The 15546-nt window shown below is 33.2% G+C and overlaps 1 protein-coding gene and 1 long non-coding RNA gene across 4 annotated transcripts; both read right to left on the reverse strand.

Moving 5' to 3' along the window:
- Positions 1–226: 226 nt before the first annotated feature.
- LOC130498609 (uncharacterized) lies at positions 227–3538 on the reverse strand. Its single transcript, XM_056992110.1, has 3 exons — positions 2978–3538; positions 2171–2265; positions 227–1650 (listed from the first exon to the last, which is right to left on the reverse strand). Exons 2-3 carry the CDS (start codon positions 2174–2176, stop codon positions 241–243), a joined length of 1416 nt encoding a protein of 471 aa, XP_056848090.1. The 5' UTR covers positions 2177–2265; positions 2978–3538; the 3' UTR covers positions 227–240.
- Positions 3539–13621: 10083 nt separating this feature from the next.
- LOC108822175 (uncharacterized) lies at positions 13622–15225 on the reverse strand. 3 transcript variants are annotated; one of them, XR_001944719.2, is made up of 5 exons: positions 15028–15220; positions 14600–14882; positions 14357–14512; positions 14011–14265; positions 13622–13931 (listed from the first exon to the last, which is right to left on the reverse strand). It is a non-coding gene; the product is annotated as an uncharacterized LOC108822175 (long non-coding RNA). The 3 variants fall into 3 exon arrangements; XR_001944720.2 differs by having other exon boundaries at positions 14034–14265; positions 15028–15219; XR_001944718.2 differs by having other exon boundaries at positions 13622–14265; positions 15028–15225.
- Between the last annotated feature and the right edge of the window lie 321 nt (positions 15226–15546).

Genomic DNA, 15546 nt, shown 5'->3' on the forward strand with positions numbered 1-15546 from the left:
ACAGCCACATCAATCCTGTCAACCACAAATGAACCCACAAACTCGGCAGCTATCTCAGGGGTCACAAAACTATGTGTAGCCCCTGAATCGAACAATACATGTGTGGGACGACCCGCAACATGTAAAGTTCCTGCCACAACATCATTGTATATCAACAACACAAACATATAAAAATTTATGCAATGATAATGAACCAATCCATCACAAGCAATCACACAACACAGAACAAAACGAGCAAAGTTAAAGAACCCAAATACCTGTGATGGGACCCTTGGATGCGCCTGGAGGCTTAGGATCATCTAATTCTAAAGCGTAAACTCTACCTCCTATTGCTTGCCTTTTCTGTGCTGGTGCGATTGCAGGTGGTGCTGGGGGAGGATGAACGGTGATTGGCGTAGCTGGGATAGGACGGTTGACACTGCACTGGGTAGAGATGTGTCCTTTCTTTCCACACGTATAACATGTTGGATTGTTGGAGTTTGACTGAAACGATCCAGGTTTCTTTCCGAAGCATTCACTTGACTTATGGCCCACCTTGCCACAGTTAAAACATTTTCCGGTAAACAGAGATCGTCGACTTGGACCTCCCGATCCTCTTTCCCTTTCTTTACCCTTGAATGATCCTTGATTTCCACCATGTTTTCCTTCTTGATGTTGCTTTGATTTCTTACTTGCTGCCTTCTCAGCTTCTAAACCGATCTCCACATTCACAGCCTTTTCTACTAACTCGGTGAGATTCTCGTAGTTTCCGACTGCTAATCTGTTTTCCAACTCTGGTTTTAAACCAAACAGAAAGTTGGATATCATCATCTCTTCATCATCTTGTCCTCGTAATACGTATCGTCGCAGTCGCATGAACTCAGATTCGTATTCTCTGACTGTCTTGTCTCCTTGTACTAGGTTAGCAAACTGACGCTGATGTCTTCGCTTGGACTCAGGGGTGAAGTACTTGCGTTCAAATTCCCTTTTGAATGCCACCCAAGTCGTGACAAGATGTCCCACTTGGCGATCCCTACTCTCCCACCATTCTGCCGCGTCCTTGTCTAAGTAATACACTGCCATCTTCTTCTTAGAGTCCTCGGAACATGTCAGGGTCTCAAAGTTTTTCTCCATGGTTCGAAGCCACTGATCTGCTTCAAAAGGATCTGGCCCTCCTTCAAAATGTGGTGTTTTCATATTCTTCATGGCAGTTATCAACGGTAACATCGGCGTAGCCACTGTAGGTTGTGGTGGTATGATTGGTTGAGGCTGAACTTGAGGTTGTTGCAGTGATCTTGCTATCACGTCATGAAGCATCTTCAGAGTGTGCTCCATTCCTACTTCTTGTTGTGGCTGGTTATGAGATTTCGGTTCAATCAGGTTCTCTCTCCTTATTGGTCTTGGTCCTCTGACACTTGATTCACTATCATCTGTTTCTGGTCTTTCCCTTGCAGTACGGTTTGGTGGAAGTTGCTCCTCTTGTGGCCTCGATTGGTCGTGCCCAAACAGATTTTCGTTTTCCACCATGTTATCCTCGCTAAAGTCCTGGTTAGGGTGTGCTAGTGTTTGCACCCTTCCCTCAGATTCATATCCCAGTCCTCTCCGTCTTGAGACTCTGCCTATTCCCAACATCCAATCCTGTCCCCCTTCACTCATTCCCCTCCTTGCCATCTGCAATCCACGAACATGGGTTTCCTATTTAGAAAACTTATTAAAGCGGAACTCTGCTGGTTTCCTAACACATCTTTTGCGACACATTTGACTCGATAAAACACGGAACACACGTGATTGACCGCATGATCTAAACCAGGCTCTGATACCACCTCTGTAACACCCCCAAACCGTTTCTGGACATCGGTCAGCCAGTCAGGCAATAAATAAAAATGCCCAAAAGACTTTCCTCTGCCCGGTCCAGAAATGTTACAACGGGTTAAGAATAGACTTTCCAAGTCACAAAATAAGATTAAGTAACCCAGATTATCCATTCAAAACTCGTTTCCTCTAATCTTCGGTCTTAGGCTTTGCAACCCATTCCGAGTCATAGAGTTGTGTTAGGTCGGACTAACCTAATATCAGATTAAACACGTCACGAATATAAAACATACTTTATATCATATATATATTATATTGAGTTCACAAGCCCAAAATATTATACATATGGTCCATGGACGCAGCCGAAAGTAAAACATACATTCATATATCTTGAAACGAGTCTTTAGCAAAAGATGTCCAATCTACACCAGCTCCTACAGTTCCGCGAGCGCTATGGTCTTTACTACTGGTTACCTGCAAGAATGGTGAGGAATGAGCGAACTAATTTCACTCAGTGAGCCAGGGTTCCCAATCTAGCATATACAACTACCCGTTATCCCAAACCCAACCCCAAACACAAGCAATACGGGTAGTTCAACAATTAATAAACAAAGCATTAAAGCAGTAAACAATAAATCAAGATGCATATATATAATCCTAGGGCCCAACAGAATCATTCTTCCTCCATACAAGGGACACCGGCAATCCCTTCACTATTACACCACAAAGGCGTAGACGCTCGGGAATCCGCCCGGTCACGGTCCTCAATCGGAATCGCCGTGCCCCGGTCCTCTATCGGACTCGCCGGGGGCTGTCACATCAACGTGTGACACTCGGCCTTGGTGATCAAGCCAAGTTAAACCGAGCCCACCACTTTCCGGACCACGACCGGCTTAGTGGTATTATTTGAGGAAGCAATAACCTGCAACTACTAGAACCACTACGAGGTTCTAACACAACAGTACCAACACGAGGTACGTGTATGCCAACAACATACAATAAACACACAATTACAATAACCCGAGTGCTTAGACTAGTCTTGCTATCTACTTAGCACAGACATCGTCTCAAGCCCCGGAACCACAAACTGACACCTAGACCGGTCCGGCTTTCATAGCTCAGGAACCGTCTCCGATGTCAGGAACCTGTATTAAAAATTGTTAACGAAAAATTAACCGTGACTCACAGTGATTAACCGATGCGGCTTGACTCTTTGATTTCGGAAGCTGACCAAATCCTTTTTATCCACTCCAAATCTTCGTCTTAGTTCCGTATCAATAATCCCATGATCTTTACTTCTCTTAATCTTCTAAAACTATTTTCTTATTTTTCTTTCTCTTCTTTTCTCTTTTCTTTCTTTTTCTTTCTTTTCTCTTGTTTCTTTTCTTCTCTCTTTCTCTCTTGTTCACGTTGAGATGATGGGAAATGGAGGAGGTTGACCTCTTTTTATAGTGGAACCAGGTGAATAGGTTTGTGACAGCTGCCCCACCATTTCTCTTTGATTACCACGTAGAGATAATGACTAAGTCATTTGCTTCCTCTCCAAATTGGCCACGTGAACAACTTAAACCTGAGTAAGCACATTATTTCTTTCTTTCTTTCTTGCTTGGCCACGTATCTCACTCTTCTTCTCTTCTTTGACCAGGGTAACACATATTTGTGCATGTTAATTAAATCACTTCTGATTTCCTTTGGCCACGTGCTGGTGACAAAGCAAGTTGTACGTGATTCATTCTCTCGTGCTTCCTTTTTTTTTTTTTTTTTAATGCATTAACCACTTCTCATCCGTATCTCCATATATTTTTGTCTTCACATAAATTTATTTTCGAAAAATAAATTACGAACTCGTAATAAATTCCCAAAATAAATTATTTGAATTATTTATTTAAAAATAATTCTTTTCATGAAGACGGGGTATTACAACAAAGATCTCCGTGCACGAGTTGGAGTGTTTTAGTTGCTCTATAGGTCGTAGATTGTGGAAACGAGTGTCTGGCTTGTTTGCCAAGCATTCAAGAAGAGCAAACTTCACTAATGACGTTTATGTTGGGTACACCTGTTACCAATTCCTTCTGAATCATTGCCTTCATTGTCGTGAGATTCACATGCCCCAACCTTGCATGCCACCTATTTGACTCGTTTATCTCCGCTAAGTATGTTTGCTCGGTATCTCTCACTCCCATTCGGACCTTATAAAGACGGTTTCTTCCTCTTTGTGCTCGAACTAGAAGCTTTCCTTGTTGATCGTGCATAGTAAGATGATCATCTTTAAGCTTTATTTCACAGCCAGCTTCAGTTGCTTGCCCTAGGCTGATTATATTACTTCGTAGATCCGGTATATAATACACATCAGTCATCTTTCTAGGCTCCCCATTCATGTCTGTGAAGCTTATAGTTCATTTTCCTTTGATGTTAATCCTCGAGTCGTCTCCAAATCGCACCTTCCCTGTGATTGTACTATCTAGTACTGAGAAGTATCTCCTATCACCCGTCATATGATTGCTTGCTCCGTTATTTAGGTACCACATATCCTGTCTTGTCTTGTTTGCATCAATTTTCTCTGGTACACAGTTCTTTTCATTAAGGTAGACCTCCTCGTGTAACATAAGTTCATCTGCATTATGAGTCTCACTGTTATTCTCTCGAGTTTCTTGTAGTTTCAACAGGCGGTCTGGGCAATCACTTGCGTAATGGCCGGTTTTATCACAACGGTAACATGTTATATTGCTCGCATCTCTTGTCCATGTACTACGGCCTCTTCCTCGTCCTCTGTTATAATAGGAACGTCCCCCTCGTCCTCTGTTCCTTGAGTCTCTGTTGTAGTCTCGATTGTAATCTCTATTATTTTCTCTCCCATAGTCTCGTTGTTGATCTTGTGTTCGTTGTTGCCCATCGTTGCTCGTGTACATAAGTTTTGTTTGGTCTTCGTGTGGTTCCTCTTCATCTCGAATATGCTCCTCATACGCCTTCATTCTGCCTATAATGTCTTTGTAGCTGGTTTGGTTCAAGTCCAACATCTGTTCGAGAGACGCCACCATGTGAATGTACTTTTTTCGCGGGAGACTAGATAAGAATTTCTTCACGAGTTTAGGTTCTTTGATAATTACTCCTAATGCAGATGATTTTGATGATATCTCTGAGAGTTTGCCACTAAAGTCGTCGATTGTCTCGTCGTCTTTCATTCTTAGTCGGTCAAACTCAGACACTAGGGTACACAATCTTGCTTCTTTGACTCTTTCTGCTCCTACATGCCGTGCCTTGATCGCTTCCCAAACCTTCTTAGCTGTATCAAGTCCTCCGAGCTGTAATATCATGGCTTCTGGTATAGATTGAAATAGTAATGCCTTTGCCATGGAATTTTTCTCTGTCTTGATCTTCTTATCTTCTTCTGTTATGTCTTCTACTTCTATAACTTCCCAAACCTTATGTACTTCCAATGCAAGTTTCATCTGAATGCTCCAAACTGTATAATTAGTATTATTCAGCATTGGACATTTGATCGTGTTCGATCCTCCGACGTCTTTCATAGTCTCAGAGGAGGTTACGATTTCTCCCATCCTTCTCTGCAGGCTCTGATACCACGTGTAGAATTCAAGAACTCAAATAACTCAATGTAAAGAAATAACTCTTCTTTATTGCTTTAGAAAACTGACTCAAAAACTAAAGCTCTCAATCACAAAACTCTTGACTATCACCTCACATTGGTGTCTCTATTTATACACACTATAAGTCCTAAACACAATAACTAAAGGATGTTTAGATAACTCCTAAACACCAAGGACTTTACTATTTCCTATTCCATAACTCGGTAGAAAATAAATAGCTTTATCTCCAAGCTATTTCAAGCTTATCTCAACAACAGTTAAAAGATTCAACAACCAAGAATACTTGAAATCTAAATAATTAATCTTACCTGCTATCATCCTTTTAGGAGAGTAAATCTTGCATAAAGAGAATTCAATACACCATAGCTCTATCTTCAAGCACCAGTCAGAAAACCAATCTACATGTGTAAAGGAAAAATTTATATCAAGTCGATTCACAGAAAATAAACTGAGATAAAAAAAATGAAGAGAAGACAAATATCACTGTATAGGGTAACATCATTCTAGAGGATGGAATACAAAGTTAATCTAATATATCAATCTATTACTCTAAATGCAGATAGAGACGCGAGATCTATATGACTTAGAGAGAAGAGTTGTTAAACGAAGAAATGGGACATGAACATTGTGATGTGACAGAAACAAACCAGGCTAAGAGGGAAAAATATTCTATGTATGTGTAGATACATAACATAATTTCGTCAATGGTCAGTCATTCACATGTGAACCATTCTTTCCTTAAGTCCAAAAACAAATCATCATGAAGTCTAAACAAAGCGTTAATAAAAAAAAAAGACTCATCAACCGCTACCATGATCACTTACCATCATTTTAATAATTTGGAGAAAAAGCCATATTGATAGTATTAAGAATCCAGAGAGAGGACTCGTAATAGTAAATAAGAAACTTTGTGTTGCGAAGATTTTGTTCAAAACAATTAACAGTCTCGTTTTTCACAGGAGTATAATAAACAATTGGAATTTTCAGGACATAGTAATCTAGAGAGAGGACTGGTAATCTATGTAAGAATCTATAAATAAGGAGACAGAGCTCGCCGGAGTTACCTTCTCATCCAGGAAAAGCATATTAAGGATCCTGTATAACTGTGGCTATTCATCGCAGAGAACGGGACATTTTATAGTGGCGATAAGTGGGATGAGTAGTGGGTAAGTAATAAATGAAGAGACTCAAGGAAGAAACGGTCACCAGTTTCTATTCGTTCTTTTTTTTCAGAAATGTCACCAGTCGGAGCCAAAAATTGTGATATTATTAACACTAGATTCGATCTCCGCGCTACGCGCGGATAAGTGTTGAAATGGTTAATTCTTTTTAGATCATAAGTTTAGATTTTGTCTGGGATTAGAGTAATATATTTCTCCCAATTAGATGAAATCTGATGGTTATTAAATGCATGTAACTAATAAAAAAAGTAAAATAGTTGCTTATAGTAACGTAAATAATGTAAAAAATATTTCAATTATTCTAAAGAATAAAGTCTGTAATGTGGTCCATAATAAAACAGCCTGAAATAGACAAAAATTAAGTCAGTTAACTTTATTTAAATGAGTACGAAACAATTGCTATCAGAGGTTAAAGATACATATTTGATATAGCTGAATAAGAATTCTTTGTATGTCGTCAAATGAATGTCCCATTGTGCTTTATAAATCTGTTAGATTTTTTCATTTTTATGAAAAGACATTTTGATATTGTTGGAATTAAAGCATTATAGTTTAAATTATAATACCTGTGTGGGATAGAAGATCTTTAAAGATCTCTTTATAGACAATGTTTTTCACTTTGAACTGGTGTGAATCTTTAAAATTTTCTATTTTGTGACGATAGCGAATTGAAATTTCCTATTTTTCTTGCTTTGTATGGACCTAAAATCTGATGCTTGTTTGTCTTATAGTATGAGCTTAACTATTGTGGACCTAAAATAGAATTGTAATTATGATTAGATGTTAATAAGGTGAAAGGTAATTTTTGGGTTAAAATTACCTGTTCAGCTGTATACCAATTATGAGTTTTGATTTGGATTGTGAATTGTGGGGATTTAAATCTTGGATGATGCGTATTTGCCCGACAATATCTGTTTATTGTTGATTTTTTTAGTTTGATTTTATTTTGAAGTATGGATGTGAAAATGATAGTGTAAAGAATGATTTATCTTTTACAAAAGTATTAATAACATATTTGGTAAGCTAAATTATATTTCAAACTTTGAGTAATGTTTGTGGAATAGTTAAAATAAAATATTGTAATGGTGCTATGGCAAGTTCTATATATTTTAAATTAATTTTAAAATATAACAAATATGATTAATTAATGTGAATTTTGAATCTTTATATATTTTAAGATTAATGTTCGTTATCAACATAATTTTTATTTTACTCTTTAATGTCCGATACTTTATGAAAGTATTATTTTATCCTATATAATTAAGCTTACAAATGTGGATCTATTAAAGACTTTATTTATTAAATTTTATTTTTATATCGTATATTTTCTATTGTATATCTGCTTCCGTATAAGCTTTAGTCCACCCTCACATTTATCCCTCGATTTCGAAAGTTTATTTCTTGTATGATTTATATTTTACTGTTTATATGCTTTTAGTCATCTTCTGTATGTTTAATTATATTTAGTTTTTAGTTGATGTTGTCTTCATTTTTTTATTGTATTTATCTTGTCTTTACTATATGTTTACTTATATACTTAGAGTTAGCTATTGTTGTTTACAGTTTACCCCTTTGGTTTTATAATTTGGTACCTCTCATAATTGTGATATCATTTTTAATAGATTTTTTTTCAAAAATATTCATCTCTTTCTACATATTTTAATATTGATTTTAGTAAGTTTATATTGATTTTAATTTTGATTTTATATTTATATGACATATTTTTGGTTATTCAAGATATTTACATGATTTTCACAAAAATATAAATTTCAGTTTTATTATATGCAATAATTGAAATTAAACCCGACTTGTTACCATTTTATTTTATTTAGAAAAGGTGACCTTATCAGGATATTTAAAAATAATTAGTTCCCATTTTCATGTGTTTATTTTTTGAAAGTGATATTTATCTTATATAATTTCTTATAATTAGTGTTATAAATAATACAAAAGAGATAATCTATTAACTATAACTAAAAATTACTTTAAGTTAAGTAAACAACATGAAAACCTCCAGAATTATTTAGAAATATACATGTTTGTGGTAGTCTTATATATGTTATTATATTTCAAACTAAATAAATTGTATTATCTCAATAACTAATTATAAATTATTTTATAATATTTATTACAAACCAATAGATATACTATTTACATTGAATATTGAAATAATGTGAAAAACATATATACCAAATTTATCAGCTTTAAAAAAAGAAAATTTTAGTCTTGAAAATAATAAAATATAACCATATCGATATGGGTAAATATATTAGTTTATAGAAAAAAATTGGCAAATTGGGCAAATCGCAAGTTTGAAATTAGGGAATTAGGCGACATCAAGTTTAAATTAGCCAATTGGGCAACTTTTTGCATTTGCCCATGTAAACTTATGTCTAAATATCCTTTGGGACCTTTGTCAGATTCATTATTTACATCTTTGCCATTTCAATTAAAATATATCTAAAATAAAATTTGTCACATCACCTCTCTCATTCTTTAATTTGTCACACCCCTCTCTCATTCTTTTTCTCTTTCCTTCTTTTTCTCTCTCCTTCTTTTCCACACCACCAACCATCATCTACGAAAATCATCTCTCTCTCCTTCTTTTCCTCTCATCTTCTTTTTCTCTCTCATTCTTTTCTACACCACCACATTTACAGTTAAATTAACTGAAGAAGAAAAATCATTTTTTCTTTAACTGAAATTTAAGAAACCATTACGCTCATGTACACTCCAAGCCCTTGTTTATGAAATTTATACATATGACACCTAAATGTAATATTTATACATTAAAAATGATTAAAATGAATGCTTAATATCATACAAAAATACTATATATCATTTATTAATTATTAAAAGTATAAATACTAAAATGTTTATTAAAATTTAAAAATTGATTTCTTAAAAGTAATCTAATGGGAAAATTATCTAGGTTAGATTTCGATTTTATTGAAATTTATTGTAACTGTATTACATATTACATTCTCTTAATTGTTTGGTTTTTAAAAAAAATATTTCATTATATTCATTATATTTCATTATCTTTTAATTGTTTAAATTATATTTCATTATCTTTTAATAATTTAGTTTTTAAAAAATCTTTGAATAATACAAGATAATATAATGTCTATTTTCTATTAAAACATCTTATATCCATCTAAAATTCTAGTTTTCATGGCTGTGATTTTATTGAGAAAAACTAAACAATTAATAGAAAATGTCTTTTTCCTATTGAAAAATTATCTAGATTTTATTTCGATTTTATTGATTTTTTTGTAACTGTATTATATATTTCATAATAAAAATATGATGTATTTTTTTTAAAGAAATCTTTCATTATATTTCATTTTAGATGTCTTTAATGTCAATTATTTATTGTTTAATCTTTAATTGTTTAGTTTTTTAATTGTTTAGCTTTTTATTATAAAAAATATTTAATTGTTTAGTTTTTTTATTATAAGATGTATTTCACTTATTTATTTCAACATTTCATTTCTAAACAATCTTAAATTTTATATGAAAAATTATGTTGTCTAAATGAATGTGCTTCACATATATGAAAACACAATTAAACTAATATGTTAATTTATTTTATTGAATTTAATGAAAATATTTTGGTATATCAGCTTTTACAAATGAAATGTTGTTATAAATTATTTCATTGTTTTTACCACCTTTTAGTTAATTAGATCATCTATAATGAGATTGACAAAATTTTAGATTATAATACCAATAGGTTATTAGCAAAATATTTAAATTTTATATAGAGTAAAATGTGAGTTCTAAATAATTAACGTATAATTGTTTTGGAGAGCACTGTGCTCTCGTTGTATTCGTAGATGTATTTAAATTTTATACTTAATATGTATTTAAACTCTCCAATGCAATAAGGGATATAAACAAAAGGTATTCATAGATGTTATGTATTCGTACACCGATGTATTCGTATACCTTAAATATATGTATACTTATGTATACATATACTTGTGTATTCGTACACCTTAAGTATTCGATGGGTTATGTTGGTATTCGTATATTTTATGTATTTGTACACCTTATGTATACTTATGTATATGTACACCTTATGTATTTGTACATCTTAAGTATTATATGGGTTATGTTGATATTCGTACACCTTATGTATTCGTACACATTCTGTATACCTTAGGTATTCGTACACCTTAGGTATTTGTACACCTAAGGTATTCGTACACCTTATGTATACTTATGTATACGTACACCTTATATATTCGTACACCTTAGATATTCGTACATCTTATGTATACGTATACTTATTTCTTGAGTTATAGTGAATTATATTGTATTAAACGTTAGGTATAGGGTTCCGGATTTACCCAAGGGTTCCAAATTGTTTCGGATTCTGGATTTACCCAATGGTTCTGGATTTACCCAAGGGTTCCGGATTTAGGATTCAAGGTTTAGAGTTTAGGATTTTAGGTTTAGTGTTTTGTTGATGGTTTTTAATATTTAAGATAAATGTAGACAAATTTGTTCTTCCTACCATTTTGACAAAAAATGAAAGATCCATGTAGGTTTCCAAGTTTATTAAATTTACCCAGATTTATGAAAATTACCCATAAATTTATATAATTTTATGAATAATTTATCATTTATTTGGGTAAATTTCATAAATATGAAAGTTTCTTTTATGGGTCAAAATGTATAATTTATTCGGATTCTGGATTTACTCAAGGGTTCCAGATTTACCTAAGGGTTCCGGATTTAGGATTCATGGTTTAGAGTTTAGGAGTTTATGTTTAGTGTTTTGTTGATGATTTTAAATATTTAAGATAAGAAGTTTATGCGAGAGAATTTGGTCAAACTCAGGTTGAGTCTTAACTTCTTAAGACATAAAAATCACTAGATACTTGACATGGAGGCACCAAATTATCCTATATTTTTTGGACTTAATCTTGGTGTACCCCTAGAGTAAACCTTAAGGTTCACCAACCAATAGAAATCACTCATTTCACAATTGATATCTTTTAAAAAAGTAAACAAAATATTGTCGAGTTATATTACATTTTTAAAATAAAAATATTAAAAATAAAAATAATAATATATGCAAAAAAAAGATTTTAATTTCGTCAACAAAACACTAAACTCTAAATCCTAAACCCTTGGATAAATACTAAACCCTAAATTAAAAACATTAAACCATAATAGTATTTTTAAGATTTAATGTTTTAGTGTTTAGTGTTTTTGATTTAGAATTTAGGATTATCCAAGTGTTTATGATTTATCCTAGGGTTTAGGGTTTAGAATTTAGGGTTTAGGGTTTAGAGTTTAAAATTATCCAAGGGTTTAGGGTATACCCAAGGGTTTAGGGTTTAGGATTTAGGGTTTAGGGTTTAGAATTTAGGGTTTAGGATTTAGAGTTTAAAATTATCCAAGGATTTAGGGTATACCCAAGGGTTTAGGGTTTAGGATTTAGGGTTTAGGGTTTAGTGTTTTTTGACGATATTAAAAATAGTTTTCAAAAATTCATTTTTTGTAACGGCTATTATTTTTATTTGTTTTTATTTTATTTATTTTAAAAACATAATATAACTTGACAATATTTTCTTTTCTTTTTTAAAAAATATTAATTATGAAATACTTGATTCCTATTGGTTGGGTGAACCTAAATGTTCACTCTAGGGGTGAACCTAAGGATAACTCTATTTTTTGGGGTGAAATAGCACTATAGCGGATATCTTTTTCAATAGATTATAAGCACGGCTCTACCTATGACTAATCAAGAACTTGGGATGATTGGAAATCTGTAGGTTGTACTCAATATGGGATTATATTGGTTCTAGCAAGTAGATATGATCCTTGAAAATTAAAGTTATTAGATCAGTTCATCGTGAAACGTGTAGGGTTTGTCATTTTATTAACAAATTTGTCATTTCATTAACAATTTTTGTCATTTTATAAACATAACGAATGCACTTTGCTGCCAGATCCCAATTTGTCATTTTATTTTTGGGAAAAAAATGTAGCATTTCGTGAGTGTTTCTATTTTTGGCAAAAACAAAAAGTGTGAGATCAATTTTGACCAAAAAAATGTAAGATTCACGTAGGTTTCCAAATTTATTAAATTTACCCAACTATATTAAAATTAAATGTAGACAAATTTGTTTTCCTGCCATTTTGGCAAAAAATGAAGGATCTATGAAGGTTTCCAAGTTTATTAAATTTACTCAGATTTATGATAATTATCCATAAATTTACATAATTTTATGAATTATCATTTATTTGGGTAGATTTCATAAATATGAAAGTTTCTTTTATGAGTCAAAATGTATAATTTATTGGGTAACTTTCATAAATTTTAGAGTTTACATCGATTTTATATTAATTCGTATAGATTTATGTTGACTTTATATATGAAAAAATATGTATTATATTAAAAGTAGTTGCTCATATATGATTTTTAAATATTAAATATGATCCAAAAGTTTAATGAATAAAGAATGTTTATGGGGTCTACAAAAATTAGTTGTTAAAAGTTAGTGGGAAAAAAATTATTTTTTATAGGCAAAGTGGATTTTGGGTCTCATGCCAAGTTTAATAGGCAAAAAGGTTAAAAATGTCATAAATTTATTCTCTCTCTACTAGGTTGCCCAATTGCCTAATATAAACTTGAGGTGACCCATTTTTCTAATTCAAACTTAAAAGTTGCCCATTCCTCTAATTGACCCTAGTTTATAACCATAGTTTGAAGGTTTAACATGTCCTTTCTCAGCAACCTTAACACATTATTAGTTGATTAGTTTATAACCATAGTTTGAAGGTAAATATATATGTGATTTATTCATACAAATAGGGTTTTCATGTCATGTTCTCATATTTTGGTTAATTACTAACAATCCAAGAAAATTAGTTGTATATTATTTCCCTGGTGGATTAAAGACAAAAAAAACCGGCTTCAGCTAGAGGGTGCATTTCCCATTTTAATCGTCAAAATAACGTTTTTGGAGAGTTTTGCTTAATTAGACATTTCCGTTTTAAGTTTCACCACTCACAACCCCCAAAAAATCAGAAATAATAACCGGAATTTAGATTCCCGATTGTACCATATTTTCTAAACCGGAAAACACAAACCTAAAGGTCTAATGCCAAAAAGAACAAAAACAATAACAAACTGAGTTTTTTTTTGCTAACACAATCAAAAAGATAACAGCAAAATCATAAAGGATAAGTGGCGATGTACAGAGAACTTTAGAGTGTACCACACTCACATCCCCGAGATTACCAAAGTTTGTCTCCAATCTTTCAATAGTGTAGCTCGTGCTTCTTTCAACTCTGGTGCATTCTTTGTAGTAGCTGTTGGCTCTCTCGAAAATAGCTGAGCATTTTACAAAAAAAAAAAAAGCTGAGCAGAAGAAAGAAAATGGAGAGAGAAAACAGTTAAAACATGTCTTAACATTATAATCAAAAGTCATATAACATGTAGTTTTTAAAGTTTCCTCTGGCACGTCTGATGCACTTTTTCTTGAGTTCAATAGCATCTATTTCGTCTGGTCTTCCTCTTCCTTGTCTTCTTCTTGTTCCGCAGCAGAAGCTTCAAACTTTGCAAAACTAACCCACACCTTGTAATGCTTTGGGTTGTCCAAGAGTCACTCATATAATCCTCGTGTCCTTTCTAATTTTCCTTCTGCTATCTCAAAATCTATGTACGCCTTTCACACAAAAAAATATAAAGTTTGAATGATCCAATCGATTCAAAAGTGATATTTTACTTCTTTGAATCTATCGGACTGAATATTTTACCTATAGCAGTAAAGGCATGTCAAGCACTGGCTGATATATTGCAAGCTCAATGTAGCAATTCTCTGGAGATCAATGAAGATAACGCTCATAAAGCTTTCTACATCTTTTCTATTTTTCCCAGCTGGAGCTCAATCACAATGTATTTTTCTTGAATATCTGTTTACATAAAAAAATATAACCAAAATTAAGTACATTAAATCAAAGCAATGAAACATATAACGTTCAAAAACATTTCATGCTTACCTTATCTTTTGGAGCTTTCCCAACAGTGTTTCTCAATCTCTGCCAAGCAACGGCAAGATTCAGTTGCCGGATTTCAAACTGAGGAGCAAGCAACCATATTTTTGGCATTCTCTGTAATTTTTGGTAAGACGAATACAGACAGCCAGACTAAACTGGTAGAGTGAAAGACAAATGAAAGTAACATCAAAGTTTCAGAATAGGTAGGCTTTGGCGTACCTGTATACACCTCGTGTACGCTCCACATCTTCCGTCTCAATCTCTCCTCTCCAATTCATAGTTAATCCTACACCAATTAGTTATACCAGTGTCAGTGTTTCAGTAAATCGCAGAACAAAATATGCTAATAAAAGACAAAGAAATAACAATAGCTTTCCACAGAATGTAACAATCTGTTTCAACATAAGCTAAGAAAAGAGATGTATAAATACACAAATGGAGAGGAAGGTGAAAGGAATCCATTGAATGAGTTCAAGCAAGGATTGATTAGAGCAGATAGTGGTGAATACGTTGAAACGGATTTGGAGAGGAGTAATGGAAGATGTGGAAGTGGAAAGGATAGAGAAGATCAAATTAGGTTTACCACAGTTCCGTCGATAAAAAAAAAAGGGATACGACAGTTTCTCTGTCAAGTTTGATTTTATTTGGGCTTCATCTATTGTTATAAGTCCACAAAGAATGTCCAATTTATTACTCGGACGTGATCGTCAAAAGCGATGATGAAACGAAGCTCTATGGCTGGATTTAATAATCCTACTAAGCCCAAACTTGAAATGTGATTGAAGTCCAACTGATTTAAATGACGAATCTGACGTGGCAAAAAACTCAACTCCTATTGGTCGAATTAATCTGTCGACGTGGACATGCTGAGAATTGATCTTATTCACCTTTTAGTATTGTATATGATATTTTCATACTTGCGATGTTTTTCACCATATTACACTATAACT

The sequence above is a fragment of the Raphanus sativus genome, chromosome 8 (assembly GCF_000801105.2).
Source record: "Raphanus sativus cultivar WK10039 chromosome 8, ASM80110v3, whole genome shotgun sequence".
NCBI lineage: Eukaryota > Viridiplantae > Streptophyta > Magnoliopsida > Brassicales > Brassicaceae > Raphanus > Raphanus sativus.